The sequence below is a fragment of the Giraffa tippelskirchi genome, chromosome 7, assembly GCF_054371585.1.
Source record: "Giraffa tippelskirchi isolate mGirTip1 chromosome 7, T2T-mGirTip1v1.2.pri, whole genome shotgun sequence".
Classification (NCBI taxonomy): Eukaryota; Metazoa; Chordata; class Mammalia; order Artiodactyla; family Giraffidae; genus Giraffa; species Giraffa tippelskirchi.
The window spans coordinates 98,912,321-98,937,628 of record NC_137281.1 but is presented as its reverse complement, the minus strand read 5'-3'; the positions used below and the strand labels follow the sequence as shown (position 1 = coordinate 98,937,628).

The 25,308-nt window shown below is 47.0% G+C and overlaps 1 protein-coding gene across 1 annotated transcript; it reads right to left on the bottom strand.

Moving 5' to 3' along the window:
• Positions 1–21,011: 21,011 nt before the first annotated feature.
• Positions 21,012–23,175, bottom strand: CHST14 (carbohydrate sulfotransferase 14). Its single transcript, XM_081505884.1, has one exon. It carries the CDS (start codon positions 22,943–22,945, stop codon positions 21,815–21,817), a length of 1,131 nt encoding a protein of 376 aa, XP_081362010.1. The 5' UTR covers positions 22,946–23,175; the 3' UTR covers positions 21,012–21,814.
• Positions 23,176–25,308: the final 2,133 nt, after the last annotated feature.

Genomic DNA, 25,308 nt, shown 5'->3' with positions numbered 1-25,308 from the left:
TTCTAGGGCTGAGGTATGAAGGAAGGCTAACAGGAGCCACATTCTGGCTTTGGTTCAGAACTGGGTCTGACTGGTAAAGAATCAGTCTGCAATGTGGGAGACCTGGGTTCAATCCCTGGGTTGGGAAGATCCCCTGGAGAAGGGGAAGGCTACCCACTCCAGTATTCTGGCCTGGAGAATTCCATGGACTGTATAGTCCATGGGGTTGCAAACAGTCGGACACGACTGAGTGAACTTCACTTTGGGTCTGACTGGGAGGGAGGCACAGAGAGAGAGAAAGTGTGAGAGATGGGAGTGGGTTCTTTGTACTGTTGGGAGCAGGAGGGTGGGCTTGTCAGAGAGCAGGCATTTCAAAAAGATACCACCCTTTGGCTGCCTTCTCTGCAAGCCTCAGGCACCTTGTTCACAAGGATGCCTCCAATGTCTTTTCATCCATCTTGATAACTGCCACACCTTAAAATTTGTTTCAAGACACTGTTTTCGGATATGCTCAGAAGAATCAATCCTGTCCATCACCTTCACTTTCTGAGAAAATCAAAGTGATAGTTGGTGGGAAACAAACCAGATTTAGGGGAAGGACTCTGCTGAATTCTTCTATCTCTATTTTAATAATATGGTTTTAGCATTTGCACATATATTCTTAAATAACATTTGGATCTTAAGAGTTTGTATGTGTCTGGGTATACACGAACTTACCATGATTAGCTTAAGACTTTCATTTCTTAAAAAAAAAGCAAACCCACTTTTTTTGGTGTGAGAGACAACATAACCTAGTGTTTAAGAGAGTAGGTCTTGGAGCCAGATGGCCAGAGTTTAAATTCCAGTTTACCTGTCTGCTAGCTGTGTGACCCCGAGAAAATTACTAAACCTCTCTGTGCCTTACTTTCCTTATCTGTAAATTAGATATGACAATTGTACCTGCTTCCTGGGGTTGTTATGAAGATGAAGTGAAATCATACATGGAAAGTCAGGCCAATATCTGGCATGTAGTAGCACCTAATAAATGTCAGCCACTTCTGTTGGTGGTTTAAGGTTTTGCTTCCTATATCCTTCCAGTTCCCTAAGCCACAGTTTAGGACGTTCCTCTGTCTTCTGTATTTCCTGCAAATCGGCAGCTCATTATCTCAGGTTTTGTGGTGTTAGTAGCTGCTGTTGCTGAGTGCCTAGATTCTTTAATTCATTGGGGATTGCAAAATGGTGATATTCTATCACTTATTTTTTTATTTATTAATTAGGGTACTTTATCTTCAAAATTCTTCCCTTCATGTATTACTTGGTTGTTGTTTAGTTGCTAAGTTGTGCCCAACTTTTGCAACCCTATGGACTGTAGCCCATCTGGCTCCTCTGCCTATGGGATTTTCCAGGCAAGACTACTGAAGTGGGTTGCCATTTCCTTCTCCAGTGAGGTCCTTACTGCTTGGTTAACAAGTGGTAAAATTCAATAGAAAGGAAAAATAAATGCTTTATTCTTTTTAATTTACTAGTTTTTAAAGATAAGGGCTATCATTTTCTGAAGATGACTTTTAAAATAGTACGAACTCAAATTTGGACATAGCTGATTGTTTCAATTGGTTACAATTATCTTTTCTGAAGTTATAGTTGTCCCATCTTTGGCTGTGGGAATCTTTCTAAGTTGGCTCCTGTTCCATCTTTGGCTATGGGAGTCTTTCTAAGTTGACTTTCATGACAAGTCTTTGATCACTCCCCTGCTATCCAATAAAACATGAAGTCCAGGCTCGTCTTTTATATCTCCTATTCCAGAACTGGAACCAACGAACTCTATTTTTTTTGTTTGTTTGTTTTGTTTTTATTTTTAGTAGAAAATGGTATTTCAAGACTACAATCTGGGTACTATAGATATTTATTGCTCCTAGATGGGTCATTGTTCCTAGGCCTCTTCAGCTGATAGAGCTAGGATGGATAGACCAAATGATAGATCAATAGATATATATATAAAGTGTTTCATGAGATCCTACTGATACTGCCCATTCAGACTCAGGACTAAAATATTTTCTGTTTGTTTGTTTGTTTGTTTTTGTTTTGGCTGCAGCTTGCAGGGTCTCAGTTCCCTGATCAGGGATTGAATCTGGGCCAAGCAGTGAAAGCCAAGAATCCTAACCACTAGGCAGCCATAGAACTCCCCTGCTTTTTGTGTTTTTAATCTTAGGGAGTTTTATTAGTCATGTATACTTCACTAAGAATTAGCTAGTGAAAGTCGCTCAGTCGTGTCCGACTCTTTGCGACCCCATGGACTATACAGTCCATGGAATTCTCCAGGCCAGAATACTGGAGTGGGTAGCCTTTCCCTTCTCCAGGGGATCTTCCCAACCCAGAGATCGAACCCAGGTCTCCCACATTGCAGGCAGATTCTTTACCAGCTGAGCCACAAGGGAAGACCAAAAATACTGGAGTGGGTAGCCTATCCCTTTTTCAGGGGATCTTCCCAACCCAGGAATCGAACTGGGGTCTCCTGCATTGCAGGCAGATTCTTTACCAGCTGAGCTATCAGGGAAGCCCCCAAGAATTAGCTAGACCCTTCCCAAACTGAAAGATGAGAATAAGTTCTCAAGCAAGCTTAAGCAGAAAAGGGAAATTTAGTATAAGGATACATAGAGCTCAAAGATGCAAATGCAGCCAGGCCTCAGGAAGGTGGTGGAACCAGGGACAAGAAAGCTATCAGAGATCAGGGCAGCCTTTCTCTATGGGAAGCTTCTTGCTTTTCTTTCATCAGATCTACTTTGTCCACTTCATCATCCACGTGCTTGGTAAAAGGCATCCAAACACTTCCATGCAGTGAGCATTTTCCTGTGTTACAAACATGGGTATTGGGGGTGGAGACTGGGTATGGAAAAGGAAGGGCCCTTCCCAGGCAAGTGGGAATCTCAGTTACATGGAGTCCATGTCATGAGGGGTATGAGAGCATAAAGGCTGTAGGCACAAGGGAAGGTGGCCGTAGCTTGTGAAAAGAATGCAGGACTACTGGGTTTTCACTTAACCTTTACTGTATCACATCTGTACCTTATTCTTCTGCTCCAAGAAGCTTGTTTCTCAAGGACACAGGGCAGGATAAAATTAGAATATCACATAATTAATAATCTACTTTATCCCACTTCACACACACAATAGTCTCAAAGTAACATTAATACTACCACTATCAATGTAATTACTGAGAACAGTTAAAACTAAGTTTTTACATATGTTCTCTGCATTGCCCCGTTGTTATAGTTGTCTATAGCTACACTGGGGCTTCCCTGGTGGCTCAGTGGTAGAGAATCCACCTGCCAATGCAGGAGACGTAGGTTTGATCCCTGGGTCAGGAAGATCCCCGAGAAGGAAATGGCTACCACTCCAGTATTCTTGCCTGGGAAATCCCATGCACAGAGAAGCCTGAGGGGCTACAGTCTGTGGGGTCACAAAGATTCTGACACAACTTACCAACTAAAAACAACAACATAGCTACATTATACAAGCATATGGCCTTTGTGCCCTGTATTTTCTGTTTTACCTCTCGCTCTGTCTTAGTCGGACACGACTGAAGCAACTTAGCATGCACACACACAGTCTTAGTTCTATGAGTAACCCTATATTTAATGTTCACACCAGTCCTTATGTTGATGTTTTTCTAGTCATTTTGATTATCTTAATTGTGAATTAAAAAAATGTTTTTGTTGCACCATACAGCTTGTGGGATATTAGTTCCCTGACCAGGGATCAAACCTGGAACCTTGGCAATGAAAGTGTGGAGTCCTAACCACTGGACCACCAGGTAATTCTCATAACCAATTTCCTTAACTGTGACTTTTTTTAAAGTCTTTATTGAATTTGTTACAGTATTACTGCTGTTTTATGTTCTGGTTTTCTGGCCATGAGGCATGTGGGATCCTAGCTCCCCAACCAGGGACCAAACCTGCACCCCCTGCTTTGGAAGAGGAAGTCTCAACCACTGGACCACGAGGGAAGTCCCCAGTTATGATGTTTTAATAATATCCATCAAAATTATATTAGTAGGGTTCTCCAAAGAAATAAAACCAATAGGATATTGTGCATATGTGTGCATATTTATGTGCGTGTATGTGTATTTATTATAAGGAATTAATTCAGGCAATTATGAAAGCTGAAAAGTCCTAAGATCTGCAGTTAGCAAGTGGGAGACCTAGGAGAGCTGATGGTATTAGTTCCAGTCCAAAGCCAGTGGGCTCAATTCTCAAGAAAAATCAATGTTTCTGTTCAAGTTTGAAGGTGGGAAAAAACCAATGTCCCAGCTTACTCCCAGGAGGGTCAGCCATTTTTTCATTCAGACCTTCAACTGATTGGATGTGGCCCACCCACATTAGGGACCACAATCTGCTTTAATAAGTCTACTGATTTAACTACTAATCTCATGTCTGACCAAATATCTGTGGCCCATGTAAGTTGATATACAAAATTACCCATCACAGGAAAAGGAGTACGTCAAGGCTGTATATTGTCACCCTGCTTATTTAACTTACATGCAGAGTACATCATGAGAAATGCTGAGCTGGAAGAAACACAAGCTGGAAACAAGATTGCTGGGAGAAATATCAATAACCTCAGATAGGCATATGACACCACCTTATGGCAGAAAGTGAAGAAGAACTAAAGAGCCTCTTGATGAAAGTGAAAGTGGAAAGTGAAAAAGTTGGCTTAAAGCTCAACATTCAGAAAACTAAGATCATGGCATCCGGTCCCCATCACTTCATAACAGATAGATGGGGAAACAGTGGAAACAGTGGCTGACTTTATTTTTCTGGGCTCCAAAATCACTGCAGACGGTGACTGCAGCCATGAAATTAAAAGACGCTTACTTCTTGGAAGGAAAGTTATGACCAACCTAGACAGCATATTAAAAAGCAGAGACATTACTTTGCCAACAAAGGTCCATCTAGTCAAGGCTATGGTTTTTCCAGTGGTCATGTATGGATGTGAGAGTTGGACTATAAAGAAAGCTGAGCACCAAAGAATTGATGCTTTTGAACTGTGGTGTTGGAGAAGACTCTTGAGAGTCACTTGGACTGCAAGGAGATCCAACCAGTCCATCCTAAAGGAGATCAGTCCTGTGTGTTCATTGGAAGGACTGATGTTGAAGCTGAAACTCCAATACTTTGGCCATCTCATGCAAAGAGCTGACTCATTGGAAAAGACTCTGATGCTGGGTAGGATTGAGGGCAGGAGGAGAAGGGGACTACAGAGGATGAGATGGTTGGATGGCATCACCGACTCAATGGACATGGGTTTGGGTGGACTCAGGGAGTTGGTGATGGACAGGGAGGCCTGGCGTGCTGCGATTCATGGGGTTGCAAAGAGTCGGACACGACTGAGTGACTGAACTGAACTGAACTGAACCCATCGCAGAAGCAGAGGGCAGGAATACTTTTTGCTCCCCCTAACATCAACAAGAAGTCATTCATTCTGCTGGCTCATTCACAAGGCCAGACCTAGTAATGGTGCTGGTATTATATGAAAGGCTGCAATTTAAAGAGCATTACATGTATTATCCCGTCTCCAAACAAACCACAGTTCATATATCCAGAAACTGAGACTCTGAGAAGTAAAGCAATTTATCCAATGTCATAAAGGTAAGTAATGAAGTGGGGATTTGAATAAAGTTCTTCTTGATTTCCAGCACTTTGCTCTTAACCACTATTCTAGATATCCTGGAGAAAACATGGGCTTATGAGGATAGAAGGTGACGCTGTCTATCCTGTGGTACACAGTTCAACTGAGTGATAATTACATGTGCTCCAAGCCTCATAATCTCTTTATGTATACTTTGAAAAAAAAAAAAACAGATTTAAAATAGTACATAAGTGAGAAAAGAATAAACCTCATCATCACCAAATTTTTTTTTTAGCCATGCTGTGCAGCTTGTGGGACCTTAGTTTCCCCACCAAGGATTGAACCCAGGCCCTTGGCAGTGAAAGTGCCAAGTCCTAACCACCAGACCACCAGCAAGTTCCCCATGACCAATTTTTCAATTTGCTTCCTGTAACGTAAAACTTCAGGAAGCTCATTTCTGCATTTCCAGAGTCCACAAATAGTGGTACGTGCGTTATGAAAGCTGTGATACTTAGAATTAAAAGAGAAAAATAATTTTGGACAAAATATACATACAAAACGGCATACATAAAATATACGTACAGTTCAAACAGTAATAAACACTCATGGACCCATCTTTCTACTTGAGTTGTATCTACTAATTTCTACTACTTCTGGAAATTAGAAGTAGATGGAAACATTTTGTACATGTGCTTATCTATGAAAGTGAAAGTGAAGTCGCTCATTTGTGTCTGACTCTTTGTGAGATCCTATGGACTGCAGCCCCCCAGGCTCTTCCGTCCAAGGGATTTTCCAGGCAAGAATACTGGAGTGGGTTGCCATTTCCTTCTCCAGGGATCGAACTTGGGACTCACACATTGCAGGCAGACTACCCTCTGAGCCACCAGGGAATTTATAGGAGAGAGTCAAAAGTGCAAAGCTAATTTAAGAGCTGGTTTGAGCCTCTTAGGGTCTTGTCTTTTCCAAAATAGATTCAGAGGAACCCCAGACCTGTGAAAAAAGGGATTCTATAGTCAAAGAAGTTTGGAAGAATAGTGCATATTCCATCTCCACCTGGAGAAGGAAATGGCAACCCACTCCAGTATTCTTGCCTGGAGAATCCCAGGGACGGAGGAGCCTGGTGGGCTGCCGTCCATAGGGTCTCACAGAGTTGGACACGACTGAAGCAACTTAGCAGTAGCAGCAGCAGCAGCATCTTCACCTTCCACTCAAATCTGGAAGGGACATATTAACATATCAGGAATGTTTTAAATGTGCAGGAATCTTTTAAATTCTTGTGATTCTTTTAAAATCTTGTAAATTCTGAGAAACTCTGGATTTCCCCAACATATTTGACCATCAGAAACTTTCATGTGGCCTGTTTCAACCTGAGTGAAACTTCTCTTCCTCTGGGGAAATGCCAGCACAGGTGCTTGCTGATGACCAGGGCATAAATAGAAGCTTTCCTGACCAGTGATGCTGATGGAGCACAGTCTGAATGATCAAACCTCTAGATTCCTGAGAAAAGTAGAGGTTCAGGAGGTTGGAGGGAATGGCGACAGAGGAGTCTAGTCAAGGAGATGGGCAGAGGTGGGAGCCAACACAAAATTAAAAGTTTGCTTTGCTGGTCCAAGGCAATACTACCTTCAGCTGTGAAACTTGGGTGGTGGATTCCAGGAGGAAACCATGAAAAATAAAGCATAAGAGCCTGCTACTTGGTTTGTGTTTTAACCAGTTGGAGTCTCTTAGTTCAGGCTACTGTAACAGAAAGTTGCAGACTGGAGGCTTAAACAACAAACTTTCATTGCTCACAGTTTTGGAGGCCAGGAGGTACATGTCCTGGCAGATTTGATGTCTGCTGAGGGCTCTTTTCCTTGCTTGCAGACAGCCACCTTTTCACTGTGCGCTCACATGAAGAGAGAGAGAAAACTCCAGTCTCCCCCTTTTCTTGGAAGGACACTAGTCACATCACAGGGGCTTCATCCTAATGAACTCATCTAAACCTAACTACCTCCCAAAGGCCCCACTTCCAAATACTATTATATTGGGGATTAGGGCTTCTACATATGAATTTTGAGGGGGCATAAATATTCAGTCCACAGCAGTCTCATTAACAATGATTGCCTTAAGAAATATTGTACAAAATTTTGTTGTCCTATATTACGTTTAAGAATACAAGCTGTAGCCGGGCGCGGTGGCGCGTGCCTGTAATCCCAGCTACTCGGGAGGCTGAGGCTGGAGGATCGCTTGAGCTCAGGAGTTCTGGGCTGCAGTGCGCTATGCCGATCGGGTGTCCGCACTAAGTTCGGCATCAATATGGTGACCTCCCGGGAGCGGGGGACCACCAGGTTGCCTAAGGAGGGGTGAACCGGCCCAGGTCGGAAACGGAGCAGGTCAAGAATACAAGCTGCTAAGCAAAATGTGTCAACACATTGTGAAGCTGCCCCCAACCAGCATCTGATCATGGACCCTTTTCTTACACCGTCTACAAAAATTAACTCAAATTGGATTAAAGATCTAAATGTAAGACCTGAAACTATAAAACGACTTAGAAGAAAACATAGAGGAAACCTTCATGATATTGGAATGGGCAATGATTTCTTGACTACGTTATCAAAAGTACAGGCAACAAAAGTGAAAGCAAAAATAGACAAATGGGACTACACCAAACTTAAAAACTTTTGTGCAGCAAAGGATGCAATCAGGAGAGTAAAAGGCAATGTACAAAATGTGAGATAATATATACAAAGCATATATCTGATAAGGGATTAATATCTAGAATATATAAATAATTCATACAACTCAGTAACAACAACAAAAACACCCACAAAAGACCCAGTTTTAAAATGAGAAAAGGACTTTAACAGATATTTCTCCAAAGAGGATGTAAAAATGACCAAGAAAATATAAAAAAGTGCTCAACATCACTAATCATCAGAGAAAGCAAATAAAAATCACAATGAGATATCACCTCACACCCTTTAGGATGGCCACTATCAAAAAGAAAAGGCAAGCAAACAAACAGAAAATAACAAGTGTTGGCAAGGATCTGGAGATATTAGAACATTTGCACACTGTTGTTGGGAGTGTAAAATGGTGTAGCTGCACTAAGAAACAGTATGGAGTTTCCCCAAAAGAATAAAAATAGAACTACCACCTGATTCAGCAATCCTACTTCTAGGTATATATCCAAAATAATTTAAAATCACCTTGAAGAGCTATTTGCACACCCATGTCCAGTGCAAATTTGCACCCATCAACAGATGAATAGATATATACACAATGGAATTCTATCCCATTTAAAAACGAAGGAAATCCTGTCATTTGCCAAAACACAGAAGAACCTTGAGGATATTATGTTATATAAATAAGCCAACCACAAAACACAAATGATACACGATTCCACTTATATGAGGTATCTCACATAGTCAAGTTCATAGAAACAGAAAGTAGAATGGTGGTTATCAGGGGCTGGGGGGAAGGGAAACTGGGAGTAGTTTAATAAGCAGATTTCAGTCATGCAAGATGAAAAAGCTGTAGAGATCACTGTACAACAATGTGCATTTAGTTGACACTATCGTATTGTACACCTAAAAATTAAGAGGGTAAGTTTATGTTACGTGTTTTTTACTACGTGCCAAAAAAAGAACGCCTTGTCCAGTAACCTTCTCAGATTCTGCTTTGAGTGATGTTTCTTAAGCAGTATCTTCCAGTCAGAGTCTGGGAGACTTATTTTCCAAGTTCCTTCTAGAAAAGAAATATAAAACTGACTTTTCTGGGTACTTTAAAAGCTAGAATGATGGAAGAGAAACCATCCTGACCTCAAGGAGTCAGGCAGGGCAGTTCAGGGAGCTGTATTTGCAAGTAAGGACATGACAGCCCAGAGTACACACTGGTGGGGTGGGGAGGAGGTGGTGCCAAAGGAAGCTGCTCTGAGAAGGGGCAGAGCTGGGGCCAAGAACCACACTACAGGCTGGTGTGCAGCCTGGAGACAGAGGAAGTTCACTAGGACAACTGGAAAAGCCCCCATAGCAGTGGAAGGGCAACTAAGCAGCTTGGACTCTCAGAGAGGGAGCCTTTAGTTCTGGGAATGGCACTGCCAGAATGAATGAGACTCAGAATCCAACAAGGGCTACTCACTATTTCAAAAAGTCGACACTGGTAAATTGCTTGATATTTAATCCTCAAGAGGGTCAAAGTTAATCATCATTTTTAATTCCTTTGAGACAGACTTTAAAGTTGAAGTCATACTTTTTTAGGTTTTCAAGTTTTTAGGTCCTACTACAGAAAAAAAAAGTATATATATACACTTTTATATATTTATACTTTTATATATATACTTTCTTCTGTAGCACACACACATATGTAATTATGTATATTGTTGTTTAGTCGCTAAGTTGTGTCCAACTCTTGCAACTCCAAGGACTGTAGCCTGCCAGACTCCTCTGTGATGTGATCCTCCAGGCAAGAATACTGGAGTGGGTTGCCATTTCCTTCTCCAGGGGATCTTTCCGACCCGGGGATTGAACCAGTGTCTCCTTCTTGGCAGGTGGATTCTTTACCACTGAGCCACCTGGGAAGCCCAATTACATGTATATATATATATATAAAATTTTAAAACTATGGAACTATAGAAACCATAACTTAAATGCCTTGCAAAGTAGATTAGGAAAGAAGGGATATTTCACATATACCATATGCTCAGCCTGGCCTGTCTCCTTGACTTCATGACAGTAATGCACCTCCCGCACTCTCCCCGCCCCCCACCCCACCCCCGGGCCCCCCGCCACAGTGATTATTGCTCACATCAGGAGGAAGCCATATCCTGGGAAAATCAAAACAGTCCAAAGCATTCTCTGGAATAAATGCACCTATACACTTCAGATCTCACAATGTAGTCATTTTGGACGAATCAAGGAATCACACATTTGACATTTCCAGAAATTACTAGGCAATTTGCTGTTTAATCCTGTATCTGGGAAGCCTTTGAAATTGAGTCACTCTAATGCTTGAGACCCTAACTCAGTTTTTCTTCAAAAGAAAAAGGGTTGAGTTAGAGAGGGAAATGTGAAGAGCTACATTAAGTTATAGCAAGTGCCAGGGCCCAGCATTTCACACTCTTGAGGAACGTACACCCCATTAAAGCAGAAAAAAATTGCCCAGCTGTCTGGCATCCATTTGTTACTCAAGTAAGTATAAAACTAAGCAGATTTATGGAAATACTTCTGTAAAACACAAAACAAAATTACAGGTTCAAACAAAATCACAGCTAAAAACCATTCAAATTAAAATCACTCATTTTATGTGATAAATGATATTGTTGCTGCACTGAATTCTGTCCACCCGACTATGGAGCCAACTGGAAAGATACAGTTCTCTGAGTTCAGCTTGCTTCCTTCTATCAATTTCCACACCATTTTTTTGTACTATCATCAGGGAAGAGCTCTGGTGGAGTTGCTTGCACCACCTCTGTTGTAAACGCAAACTTGGAAGCTGAGGTGACACAGAAGCACTGGGTTATAAGGTAGTGCTTCAACCCATCAGGAATATCATACAATAATTTGCTTAGGTCACCATCAAAGAACATTCAAAATTATAAGACTCCCCAGAATACGTCCTTAGGTCATAGTTTGACAAAAATTTCCAAAGCCCAAACCTGAGGTACCTTTTCTGTACCACAGCTCCCTTGGCGGTCTGGTGAAACTTCAGAATTGCATGTTGCATAAAAAAATCATAGGCTTGCAAAGGAAACCAATTATATTGAAATTTAGCTATCAGTATATTAAAAAATGAAAATGTAGTATTAATACACGCTTCTTTATGAATATATTATTCATAGGATCTAGTGGCAGGTCTGATAACATAATTTCTAAGTAGTAATGAGTATAATTGATAGTTTGTGATATTGTTAATGATGGTAAATGATATTGAAAATATCTGTGATGTCTCTAAATGACAAAGTCACCAATTTTACTAATATTTCATGAAACTATGAATTTATAATATCTCATATATTTCAGAAGAGGTTAGAGAAAATAAAGATACAACTTTTCCCAAATTTATCAACCTCTTGAAATCTGTCCTCAGACCTCTAAGGGGTCCCAAGGACCCTAGACAAGGACCCTTGGTCTAAATCTTACCCAAATAAAATGGTTAAAATTATATACATGTATTCAAAATTAAAGGCAAGCTTGGATGATTAAGGAGCTGCCTTGGCCAGGACCTAAACCCAGAACTCCTGGCCAGCAGATCTCTGGGTCTCTGTGGCAACATATCACGAAGAGCTCAACTGTCCTGGCATGAGAAGGCTCTTACTTCGATCTTCTCCTTTACCTTTTTCTCTTCAAAGATTCACTGCAGGGTGAGGTATGTATCCTCCCCTTAGCCTTCAGGAACTCCTCCCTGGGAGGAACCCCACATTTTACAGTGCACTTGTATGGATCCCAAGTCAGGAAGAAAGGCCCTAAAGAGATTCTGCTCATTTCCTATGAGGGAGGGGGTAACAACACAGAGTACAAGGACCTCCTGGTTGTTAGGCAACAGGTCATAAGGAAGTGGGGGCCAGAAGACCTCCAGAGCAAGAAACACCCAGTCAGTCACCTGGTTGTCCTCTCTACCCACCCTCTGGCTGGGAAGGGCTGAAATGCCCTAGGATTGCTAGGCAACAGGATAGAATTCACTGATGATGGTACCCAGAAATCTGTTACACCCTTGGTAGTCTGGCATGTGGTGTGTGTATATGATGTGACCCATCCCTTCCCTGGAGGTCTAGAAAGGGGCAGAAAAAGTCAAATTTCTAAAAGAGCTTACAGGGGCTTTGGGGGTTCCAGCAAGGCTGACAATGAAGGCTAGGCTTCATCGTAGTATGTTGAAGGCACTCCTTCCCTCATCCCTTTGGGGTGTTCCTTTCCTTCCCACACTATTTTGACATCCTATAAAAATCTGCTCTCCATTCATGGTCAAGGTGCTAAAACTGACTAGTAAACAAATCCATTGTAAGAATCCAAGTGATAAGACTTCCCAGCTGCTTCCAACAGGGTGGAGAACAAGCACAGACTGAGAAACAAGCTCTGCATCAACCCTGGGTCAGCCTCTCAGTAACTGTGTAACAGCCCTCTCTGATCCTAAGCCTCCATTTCTGTAACATAAAGAGGTAAAATCCATCAGAAAGTCACCAGGAGCATCAGACATGCCAACCTGAATCCAACCAGGAGGAGCCTATCTGAAAATCTAAATTGAGGGACATTCTGCAAACAACTGATTTGAATGCTTCAAAATGTCAACAGCATGAAAGACCAAAAAGGCGGGGGGTGGGGTGGGGGAGTGGGAGACTGTTTTAGATGAAATCATACTAAGAAGTCATGACATGACTAAATACAGGGTATGAGCCTTGGTTTAAGAAATAAAAAGTCAAAACACGTTATCCAGTCTAATGGGAAAATTTGAATACGTACTTAATAATGTTGTATAAATGTAAAATGACCCAGGTTTGATTGTAGTATGGGGTTGCCTAGCAGAATGTCCTTTTCCTCAGGAGATACGTGGTGAAATACTTTGAGAGTGAAGCATTACGATGTCTGTAGTCTATCCTGAAATGGTTCAGGAAAACATATACAGAGAGATAAAATAAATGTGGCAAAATGTGAACTGATGAATCTAGGTCTATGGGTGTTAACTGTATTATTTTTACAACTTTTATGTAGGTTTGTACATTTTAAAATAAAAGAAGAAGAGGTGTACAGACATCTCTTCACACAGGGCCTGGCACAAGGAAGTAATTAATAAACTATGGTTGACCTTTGCATCTACAAGGTGATGATTTCATAAACCGAAAGAATGACCACAGAAAATGGAATGAGAGGCTCTCGTGCTGGACGGTGACGGGACTCAGAGTGCAGGGGCCTCCCCGCTGTGCCGGCCCCCACGGGGTGAGGACAGTGTCCCTGACATAGGCGAGAGCTCCTTCTCTCACCTCTGGGAGGAGGACGTCCCAGCCAGCCCAACCCAGGCCATTGGCCGTGTTCACAGCCTGGCCTTGAGACTTCTCCTCTAGGCAGGATAAGAGATTAGACCTGGAAACAACACTTCATCCCAGGCTTGACGGCTGCGGCCCCCTAGATGTAGAGCGGATGATACTTTTGTGAGAGTGAAAAACAGATGCTCTTCCTCTGGGAGATCCAGCCTGCGTCCAGGCACCAGCCAGGTAATTGCACACAGCGGCCCTGATTAATCCCTTCTATATAACCCTGAATATTCATTGAAAGGACTGATGCTGAAGCTGAAGCTCCAACACTTTGGCCACCTGATGCAAAGAGCCTACTCGTTGGAAAAGACCCCAATGCTGGGAAAGATTGAGGGCCGGAGAAGAAGGGGGTAACTGAGGATGAGATGGTTGGATGTCATCACTGACTCAATGGACATTGAGAAAACTCCAGGAGATGGTGAAGGACAGGGAAACCTGGTGTGCTGCAGTCCATGGGGTCGCGAAGAGTCGGACATGTCTGAACGACTGAATAACAACAATGTAATGTTAGCTTTCATTTATTGAATGCCAGGCATGTTCTGTGACTTATTTTGAAACCTCACAACCGCTCTTCAGGACAGATATCATTTTGCTCATTTCACTTGTGGGGGAAACGTTCAGAAGCTGGTTTGATTGACCTAGCTAGTGAATGTCTGAGCAAGAGAGCAAGCATCTGAAGCCAGGACTGCCTGACTCCTGAGCTCTCACCCCATGGATGACCACTCTCCAGCTTTCTATTGGTACAGAATTTTATGCCGCATCAAACTCCTTTCCTCGTGGTCTGCAAGTTCCCATAACTCCACAAAGTAGAGAAGATGACAAGTGAGGAAAGTGAGACTTAGAGAAGGGCTTGCTCCAGATCATCAGAGGCGTGTGACAGAGCGTGGACTGGAATTCAGGAATCGGGTCACTCTGTGTCCTTAATACCCTAACTGTGCTCGTGCATGCTCTGTCATGTCTGACTCTTTGCAACCCCATGGACTGTAGCTTGCCAGTCTCCTCTGTCCATGCAGTTCCCCAGGCAAGAACACGAGTGGGCTGCCATTTCCTCTTCCAGGGGTACTCCAAGGGACTCCCTCCCTATTAACCCCTGGAGACTCCTACCCACCTCTTCTAGAAGCTTGGCTGGATTAGGAACAAATGAACAGGGCCCCCTTTCACCTCTGCTTTAGGGAAGCCATTCAACTGTTGAAAGTTCCTCCCTTTGGGGAATTCACATGGTCACGCTTCAACTCCCAGGCTTCTCTCAGTTTTACTTTTCATGACATCTGTCTCATCTATTTTCCTGCCAATCCTGGTGGCACTGCTTTCCGTCTTGCATCTCAGCAACCCTAGGGCCTAATCCTGAGCTGCTTCGTCCATCTCACAAACCTCTGCCATTGCTTTCTTGGTGGAATATCTCTCCTTCCTCCTAGTCCTCTCCTTTTAAGAAGCAATATGCTAGCCACCAGGTAGATGTTCATTGTGATTCCTGATTTCTCTTCCTACAGAAGTTTCTCTTCCTCTATTCTCCTTGCTCTGTTTTTCCATCCATCCATCCACGTACCTATCCATCCATTCATCCCTCCATCCATCCAATTACTTATCCATTTAGCCATTCATCCTCCCATTCAGAATGTACACACACACACACACCTATCCATCTATCTATCCATTCATCCATTTATTCATGTATTCATCCATCTGTTCTGCTGATCTTCCACTTATTCAGCCTTTACTGAGCACCTGCTATGTGCTACGAATATAAAGAGAAACAAAGTCTGACTCTTGCCTTTGAGAAAGTCCCAGGCTATAGGGCAGGGGCAGACAAGCAACACCATGGGTAGAAAGCTCTCCTTGAAGTATGTACTAGGGACCATGGGACTTCAGAGGAGGGAGGGGCTAACTGGTCAGTAGTTGAGAAAAGCTACCTGGAGGGCCAGGTATCTGAGCTTTGACTCTGCGTCATCTTCTTTGTTCTATCCTTCCCCTGCACCCATCGTTCCCCCTGTCCTCCAGCCATTCACTCTGTTATCTGTGTGCTTGGGCTGAGGGCAGTCTCAGTGGACAGAAAGCAAAGACTCCGCCGCAAAAGTTGCACAGGGGCTGGGTTTTCCCTCCTGGCTTTCTTGCTTTAGTTAGGCCAGCCTTCTCTTTCATCTATCAGAAGAGCTCTCTTTTTATCACTGGACACTTGCAAACACTTGCACTCAGGCAGCAGGAGTTACCCCCTACCTTCAGAGAACCAGCCTACCACTGCTGCTTTCCCAGCAGTTTCTGGGGAAGAGGTTCCTTATGGCTTCTCACTAGGCAGGCGGTGGGAGGGAGGATGTGGTGTGTGTGTGTGTGTGTGTGTGTGTGTGTGTGTGTGTGTGATGGAGGCATGTCTACATTTCCAGGGATCAGCTGACCCCCAATTTGGCTTAACTCCTCATCCAGAAAGCTTTGCCTCATTCCCCTCAACTAGCCAAACCAACGTTCTTGGGCCTGCCTCCAGTGTGTTCCTCCAGGCAGCCTGCAGCCCTCAGCAGCAGTGTGCTCGGGGCCAGCCTGAAACTCGGCTCCCATGGACTCCTCTGCCCTGATGGTCCCTCTGACCACAGCACTTGGACTCTTGGGACTCTGCTAGGGCTCTGGTGGGGGTTTCAGATGCAGCTCAGCTCTCCAGGGCTGAGGACAGAGAAATGGTCCAGTGGAGGCTTGATGACTTCCTGCCCCCTAGGCTGCTGTGAGATGGATGGATCCCTCCATCTGCAAATCGTCCCTGAGGTGGTAGCCCAGCAGATCTGGGGACGGGCACTGCAGGGCCAGTGGAAGAAGTAACATAACAGGCACCTCCTTCCTAAGCTCCTCAAGCCCCTCACATGTTTCTGTCTCCCAAGTCCCACCCAAAGGCTGAGGCCGGCAAAGTTTTCCTGCTGGAGGGTTGAGGAGCAGAAGAAAACCAGGCCCAAACTTGGTCCTCCTGATCTTCCCACAAGGGCACCATCAGGACTAACACCGTGATTCTCTTTGTCTCTTTGTTTCCATGAGGACTCCTCTGCAGAGGGTTCCAGGCCCAGGCAGTACAAAGAGCTCGGTAGAGGAGTCTACAGAGTACCTGGCACTCCTGGGCATGCAGGTCCCTAGAAGCTCTCTTTAGGGGAATTTTGCTTCCCTCTCAGGCTGTCCTGTGGCTTAAGTCCATCTGGATGAGCTTGTTGGGAGAAAGTCTAGACTGTATGCCCTGGAGATCTGGGGCTCCATCACCCAGACTCAATCTCTGGGTGATTCTGCTCTCAGCTGAAAGGGTGAGCCTATGAGACATGGAAGCTAAGCAAAGATAATCATCAATATCCACCCAATCAATGACAATGATGCAGAACAAAGATAACCAAAACCTGCAGTGAGCTGGGTAAATTTCAGAGAAAACATCATGAAAATTACAGTATGGGCCCTTGGGAACAGTGATAGCACATGTCTTCCAACACCCAGATGAAGAGCAGGGGCAGTACTCCTGCTACAAAGCCAAGGAATGACCACGGGGAATAGTTTAGTTCAAGGTGCCCCAGACACCTAGAGGCTCTTGCTAGGCCAACAGCTGTTTTCTATTTGTGAAAAAGGTCGTTATGTCAACAGAACCTATGGAGACCAGTGCCCACAGATTGGAGTAACCAGGTCTGTGTGGCAGCCGTGGAAGTGCCCGGGTCACATCTCCTTTCAAGAGAACCTGCTGTGAGAAGAGGAATTGGTTGACAGGTCCCAGCTGCTGCACCTTTCAATCTGCTACAATGTTCATGTCCCCCCATTTCTGCTCAATGGAGGACTCTTGCAAAAAGCAGTCTTGGCCTGGAACTCCCCACTAGCCTTATTGAGACTTTCTTAGAGGGGCATTGTAATCTGAGACTCTTTCCACTCAATTTTTCCTTCCCGCTCTCCTTTCTCAAGGGTCAGGAGATACTGGCTGCCTATTTTTGCTCCTGTTCCTGCTCCCTTCCCCCTTCACACCTGTTTCCTCCTATTAATCTCTTGCACATCTAATTCTGTCTCGGTATCTGCTTCTCAGAAGCAGTCTACTAGAAAGAAGCAGAAAGTCTATATTCACAGTCTGGATCTACTGGAAAGTAGATTCTCAGGGTGGGCAATTCTGGAGAATTTTATCATAGTTGGAGAGGCCTGCAAACAGAATTGCTTGGGGAGTGTTGGAAGGAGGTTTGCAGGAAAAGGGCTCAAAAATTAGAGAAAATGAACATGATGCTTTGCAGCAAATGCAATGAGCTGGGTAACTTGTGATGCATGTTCACCTATGGAGGACCAAACACTTGATGGAGCTGGGTTTTCATCTCAGCCCCACCACCTCTTTGGGTAAGTCGTTTAGTCCTACTTTCTTCATCTATAAAATGGGAATACTTTTACTTACCTTGTTGGGTTGTTGTAAGAACGGAGAGGATGATGAGGTAAAGTATTCCACTGCGCGGCTGGCACAGGTACTCTCAGTTCAGAATAGCCATTGTGAATTCTTATTTCCCTTTAGGAAGAGAAAGAATGTCTTTCCTCTTGTTTGAGGCCAGGCAGGGACTGGTTCAATAAATAAATAAAAGCACTGGATTCACCCTGGGAGGAGGCCAGCAGGCTTGCTCTCCTTTTGGCCCCTGGGAAAGGTGAGGGCTCTGTATCCATCCAAGGGGAGGGTCAGTGGTTCCACTTGGAATTTGGTGTTTCCTGCAGAGGGTCTGTGTAGTGGGTGGGACAGAGATGGGAAGTGGAGGGGAAAGGACCTTAGAATTTAAGGTGACATGGTTTCTAGGCAGTAGCTTCAGATGGATGAAAGATGGATCAGAACTGGATCCTGGAGGTGAAGCCAGGACCCAGACCCAGAAGGCCAGGCCCCTTTGGGTTCCTCCTCTTTCCTTTGTTCATAACCCTCAGCTGTGAGAAGTTAAGCTGCCAGCCTCATGCTCCTGTGCCCAAGAGGACTCAGTGGTAGGGATGCAGTGAGTTTTAAAGGGGGCTTTGTCTTCAGAGTCACCAGGCAGTGGCGTAGGGCTTGGTTCCATGTGGGGATGAGGGTGGACCCAGTGAAAGGGGGAATCCTGAGTAGAAACAGCCCAGGTGTCTAGTCCTGAGAATGCCCTCGGCCCAACACTGACGACCCACAGTTCACCACACACCCCCAGCTCTGGCCTGGGTACCCTGTATAAGGCAAGCCCCACTAGGACTAGCCGTACCCACACAACTCTCTGGCACTTCCGTGGCAGCTTCTTTGAAGAAGTCCATTTTTCTGAAAGGAAAGGTAGATCACCGATGAAATTCCTCAGGGGCTGATTCTAGGGAGAAAAAGGATGGAAGGTGGCAGTTCATCTAAGCAGGCCCTCTTTTACCTCAAACCCTCCTCCCCACACCACAAGGTGTCTGGTTCTGGCTGTCAGGATGCTCTGTGGCCTGGCACCCTTCTCTGCCTAGTAGAGAGTAGCCAATAAGTTAACCACATCAAGGACGGCATCTCCTCCCGGGCAAGGACTGGCAAATGTCAGCTGGGCTGAATTGAGTTCTCTACAAATGAAGGAATGAAAGAACTGCGGAGGTAGAATGTGTGTGAATGTCCCTAAATCCACCCACATCCCCACCCCCAACCCTCCTTCATCTTCCTTAACCTTTCCATACCCTCTTCTCTCTACAGTCTCACCTTCCACCATCTCTCCCTTTGTCACTCTGCACACCCATGCCCCTACAATTTGGGAGGTCCCTGGGAGGGACTTCACTTAGGATTCTTAACTCTCTCTGTGCCAGGTTCTGCATCTGTATAACAGGCTAAAACTTGTAGCACCTGGATGTTGTGGGGTTGAAAGGAGATGAGGCAAACACAGCAGCTGGGCTCTATGCTGCAGGGCCTTGGGAGGGAGACTGAGGAGCTGCCTTGGATCTGGGGCTGCAGTTCCCAGCCAAGGAGGGAGAGACTGGGGACAGAGTGGGGATGAGGGTGGGGCTAGGGGTGGGAGGTCCAGAAGGGCCAGAAGCTCAGAGAAGATCTGACCGGTTGGCAGAGGAAGTGAAGGGCCAAAGGGCCCTTTCCAGAGGCAGCTCTGATCTCCAGTGCTGAGTGGACACAGTGTCCTGGGTTCTCCCTGTCCCCATAGGCCTCCGAGGGATCAGGTGTTCAATTAGTATTTCAGAGAACATCTATTGAACCAAGTGCTGGGTTGGGCCCTTTGACTCATTTTGTCTTTGTTACTCCTCACAGTGATCTATGTGTAAGATAAGCATTATTATTCCCATGATACAGAGGAGCACATGGAGGGTCAGAGAGATGGTTGGGCAGCTGGTGAGGAGCAGAGGTGGGACTCAATCAGTCTAGATAACTCCAAGCACAGTACTCTCTGCCCTGCATCAAGATGTCCACCTTGGTTCTGCCAGGCCATCTACCTCCTGCCGGTCCCTTGGAATAGGTCCTGGGAATGTCACATGAACAGGACAGATGCTGTCTCACCTTCACGCAATTCACATTCTCGGTGGGAGAGACTGACAAGTAACTGGGTAGATATGGCGAGCATAGTAGGAGCTATCAGATAGCTACCTACCTATCTGGTAGGTAGGAGCTACCTCCAGGAGCTGAGGATCCCACACAGGGGATCAGTTAAGGTCTCCTGCTGAGTCATGGCAAAGAAACATGAGTGCCCAAAGAAGCCCCTTCCCCCAAATGTGGTTAGTTTACTTCTCCAAAGTCAGGCCAATAGCAAGGCCAGGTAAAAGTGACATCTGCAAGGCCCTTCCCGCCTCCCTCCCTCCCTCCTTCAGGCATCACCTCTCACCACAGCCCCAGGTCCCTGAAGAACAGCAGTTCCCATGGGGGATGTATGAACTAGGACTACCAGGGGAGAGCCAGCTCTGACTGTGAATCTCTCCCAGGGGCTTAGCTGGCCCTGCCTCCTGTTCTCCATCCCCTGGTGGGTCTGGGGGCCTCTGGAGAGCAGAAGCTGAATAAGACACTGAGGCCTGTCCTCTACTACCCTGATCGTATTCCTCCCACATTGCCCACAACTTCCTCTGAATCTAAGTCAACAAAAGCTGGCCCCTCCACTCAACCTCCTTGCCTTCCTTATAATTCTCAATGCCAGTAATAACCTTACCTGGCTCATGCAATGATCCTCCTTTTCAACTGAGGGCCTCCTCAGTCAAGAAGTATTCCTGCCTAAGAGGAGGAATATCTTTACTTACCTTCAGGGAATAATTGTGTAGATGTGCTCTAGGCCTGGGGCCTTTCTTAATGGTGGCGCCCCAGAAGCTGAGTCAGTGATTGGTATGGCTTATAGGAAGCTCTCAAAGGCTCCACGGTATGACGATGGCCCACTGCATTAGCCCTAGCAAGTGAAAACTTTCTCTACCTGTAAGCTCCCTCCCCTGTCCTGGGAAGAGGGACATCAGGGGCACTTGGTGGACACACAGGAGCTCAGAGGGAGAATCAGAGATACCTACCTTGTATACAAAATGGCTTTATTAAAAAATTCAGTTATTAGGAAAACAAAGCCTTCTCAAAGGTTCTATCAAAAAGTACAAATTTTAAATAAATGCATCAGAAAAGTGGCAGCCAGATACACCAGCCACAGTCACAACCCTGGGGGATGGGAGAAAGCGCCCAGAGTCCCAAGAAGAGGCTGGGCACAGGGGTCTTTGGATGCTGCAGGGCCAGGTACTAGAGCTACCAGGCAGGGGCCCTTTCAGTTTTCCTTTCCTTGGAAAAAAATGGAAAGAACCTGGCAAGTATAGGAAATTCTAAGTCTGAAGCAGAACAATACAGAAGTCATTTATAAGGCACAACTGACTCCAGCCCTAAGGCACATGAAGTGGATGAATGGGAGATCAGAGCCACATGGCCCCCAGCTCCAGTCATGCTCCTGGTTAGCACCACCTCTGGGTTTGGCTACAGGTTAAATTAAGGTTGATCAAGTGGACAGTAAAATCCCTGCAGGCAGGGCCGTGGAGCCAGTCTTAAGAGATGTATTGCTTCACTAGAAAAACTGGTATCTTGCCCTGCCAAGGCAAGAAGGATCACACTGACTCCCAAGAAACGCCCCTATGGAGAGCACCAGGCCACCTGTCCAACCTTGTCATCTGAGCCACTGTGGGCACCCGCCCTGGACAAGGAACTTCCAAGGGCAGTCCTTTCCAGCTAGGCATTTAGACAAAGAGAAACACTGGAGCCAGGGTTTCACTGTATGGCAACATAGAAGCTGGCATTGTCAAAACCAGTCCCCAACAACTGCAGGCCCACACCCATGGTCACTGGTGACAGGCCTCCCTGGTGACATTAGGCAGTGGGTAGGCGAAGAGGGAGAAGTCCAGGATATACTTGGGCAGGACGTCCTGCAGCAGGGCACGTGGGGCACTGCACAGGTGGTAGTGCAGGCTTTCGGGGCTGGCTGGCCTGTACCAGGCCTGGCGAGCTGGGAATCGGACATGGGGCGGTGCCCGCACCCACTCCAGCACCTGGTTGGCATCTGCCTCCAGCCGCTCATAGGAGCCCACAAAGTCATAGCGCACCGCACAAGGCTGGCACAGGTGGTACACGGGCATCCAATGCTCGTTCATGCGCTCGGGGTCCTCATCCGCCAGGTATCTCAGGAACTCGGGGAAGGTGACATCGTCCCCCGCAGGGCTGGGCCCCGCTCCAGCCCTGTACCGCCTCACGATCTCAACCCCATAGCGCTGCTGGTACTCTCGGATCTCGCCAAACTTGTTGCGGTAAGCGGAGAGAAGGCGCTCCAAGGGGTCCCGCACAAACAGGAACTTGAAGTAGTGCTGGAGGCGGTAGCGAATCTCGTCAGGCCGCAGGTCGGCCAGGAACACCAGGTCGCTGCGGTGGTCCATCTTCAGGCGGACGTCCACGTTGTCCAGGACGCCCGCCAGCACCTTCAGAACCCGCTTCCAGTTGGAGCAGGCCACCTTGGGCACGTAGCAGTAGAGGAAGCGGTAGCGGTCACTCACGAGGATGTGGCGCAGCAGGGTGCGCCGCTGCCCCACCGGCAAGTCCCACGGGTCCCGGGGCATGCCCGGTTGTCCGCACACTGCCCGCAAGGTCCGGTTCCGGACGTCCTGCCTCACCTGCAGATCCGAGTCCCCCTCATCCAGGGACAGACTCCCAGGCCTGTGGACCGTCCCGCGCCAGCCCGCGTCCTCGCGGTTGGGAGGGTGCAGGGGAAGGGGCTTCATCTCGGCCAGGATGCCCCGCTCGATCATGAGCAGCAGCCCGCTGGAAGCCACGATCACCGCGAACATCAGCATGGACGGCAGCAGCAGGGGCGGCCCGCCCAGCCCAGCCCGGGCCCTGCCCAGGGGTGCCCGCCTCAGCGCCCGGCCCAGGGGCTCGGCGCCATTTGGGGCCGCCAGCGGGGTCAGCGGGCGGGGGAACATCGTGCTCCCGGGGCGGGGGCCTGCGTGGGCCCGGCTGCTCCGAGGGCTGTCCGGGAGGCGGGCTTGGGCTGGGGGCGTGCCCGAGAGCTTGGACCCGCGGAGTCCGGAAGGGATCCGGGAGAGCAGCGCTGGCTGGAGGCCCCCGGCGCGCGCGGGGTGGCCCACTCCCGAGATGCGGCGCCGAAGCGGTCGGCGGGCAGCGGGCAGCGCGCGGGCGCGGCGAGGGACCTGGGCCGGATGTCCCGCCCGGCCGCTCTCCTCCCCCGGCCCTGCTGTGACACAGGCGCGGGGGCGGGCCCAGGCCAGGGGCGGGGAGAGGGGCGGGCCCCCCTGCAGTGAGCGGGCTGGAAGGGCGCGTGCGGACCCCCACCCTGTTAAGGGCGCCTGAGCCAGGGTCGCTCTGGTCCTCTGGCCTTCGGGCACAAAAGCTGCCGAGGCCCCAAAAGCAGAAAAGACCGAGGCCGCGGTTCCCTCTCCCGCGCAGCGCGTGCTCAGGAAGCTGGACGGACAGAAGCTGCACGCAGTGCCCGGCCGCTGCACCCTCTGACCCGGCCGAGCCCTTACTCCAGCAGGTCTGGAGGCAAGGGGCGGCTGCACCCACACTTCTCCCCGCCCAAGTCCCAAAATTCTGGAGGTCCGTGTGCTCCCCTATCTGCTGTGTCCTGGCTACTCCAATAAAAAGCAACTAGACTGTCGGGCAGTGATAATGGATCAGCTCTATGGTGACCCTTAAGATTTAAAACAGCACCTAGTGGTTACAGTGTTTATCCATTGGGTAATGCTTAGATGTCTTGAAACGCAATCTTCACTCGTCTTCCCTCCTTCAGGCTTGAAGAGCTGGGACACTCTCTGGCGAGGGGCCAGTGACAAGTTGGTACCTCATGACTACTGGTGTTATCAGCACACATCTGAAGGGTGAGGAGCTGGGGCCACTGAGTAGCAACTTCCTTGCCTGGAGCCAAACTGTGCGCTCAGCCCCACCAGGCTAGCCATGTAGACTAGAAGCGGTGACAGGGAAAGACTTGGATGTCAGTGGACAAGTTTTTACTGATCTGAAGTGTATTCACACTTCACTCTGTTACAAGTGGGCGGCCAGCGAGGCTCTGAAACAGAGTAGTGCCCACAGTAGTTGAGGCAGGTGTCATCAGTGCTCTGTATTCATCATCTCTAGTTGTCACGGCCATGCTGTTTATTCCCACTGAGCACCTCGAGAAACAAGAGAGGCTCAGGGAAGCTGAGACTCTACATGGATTGGTCTGACTCTAAAACCTAAATTCCCAATCACAATCCTCCTGAGATTAGTGGAGCACAAATGGGGAGGGAGAAAGCAGCTGACCCCAGAACACACTGTACTGAGGGGGCAATGGCAAAGAAGATGCCAGAGGCTCTGAGTTGAGTGAGTGATGAGAGGAATTCAGAGGATGAGGAGTCCTCAGGAATTGGAAGCCTGGAGGCGTTCAGCTCCTCAGAGCAGAATTCCTACTCCCAGTATGAATGCTAGAGTGCATCTCAGGATGCACCATTCACTGATTTAGAAGTTTGCATCAGGGTTCACGCCTCACTAAACTGCTCCTTGTTTCCAAGAGCACTGAAGGTAGATTTCTGGTAGTGGGATTATTTCTAATGAAATCTTTTTAAAAAAAGAAAACAATAAGTACAACTTTTATGGGCTTTCCAGGTGGCTCAGTGGTAAAGAATCCGCTTGCCAATGCAGGAGACGCAGGTTCGATCCCTGGGTTGGGAAGATCCACTGGAGAAGGAAATGGCAACCCACTCCGGTAGTCTTGTCTAGGAAATCCCATGGACAGAGGAGCCTGGCGGGCTACAGTCTATGCGGTTGCAAAAGTCAGACACGACTAAAGTGACTGAACAACGTCTTTTATACCAGGAGAGGAAAAAACAACTTTGAGAAAGTTTTTGCTAAATGGGTCACATGTGTTCATTTCTCTGAGCAGTTTTCTGTTAGCAGTCAGTGAGGCAGTCTGAATACAGGAATAGCCACTTACTCTGAAGGAGTCCCTGGACAAAATACTTGTCTCCACACCAGTTTCCTGTCTGTAAAATGATAGGATACCGCCCATCTCACGGGACTCTTGTGGGCAGCACACTGATGTCAGTGCTACAGTATGTCCACCGTGGTGTTTGTATCACTAATAACCTCTATGGAAATACACCTACCCAGACGTGCTTACAAAATGCAGGAGACGGCTGAGCAGCATTAACTGCCTGCAAGGAACCCGCCCCCACAAGCCTTAGAAGTTGTCCCACCTTGGACACAGTCAACACTGAGGCTTTGGGGTGAGGGCTGGATTGACTGAACCAATGGTCCAGGAGGTTTCAGTCCTTGCCTCATGATGCGGCCT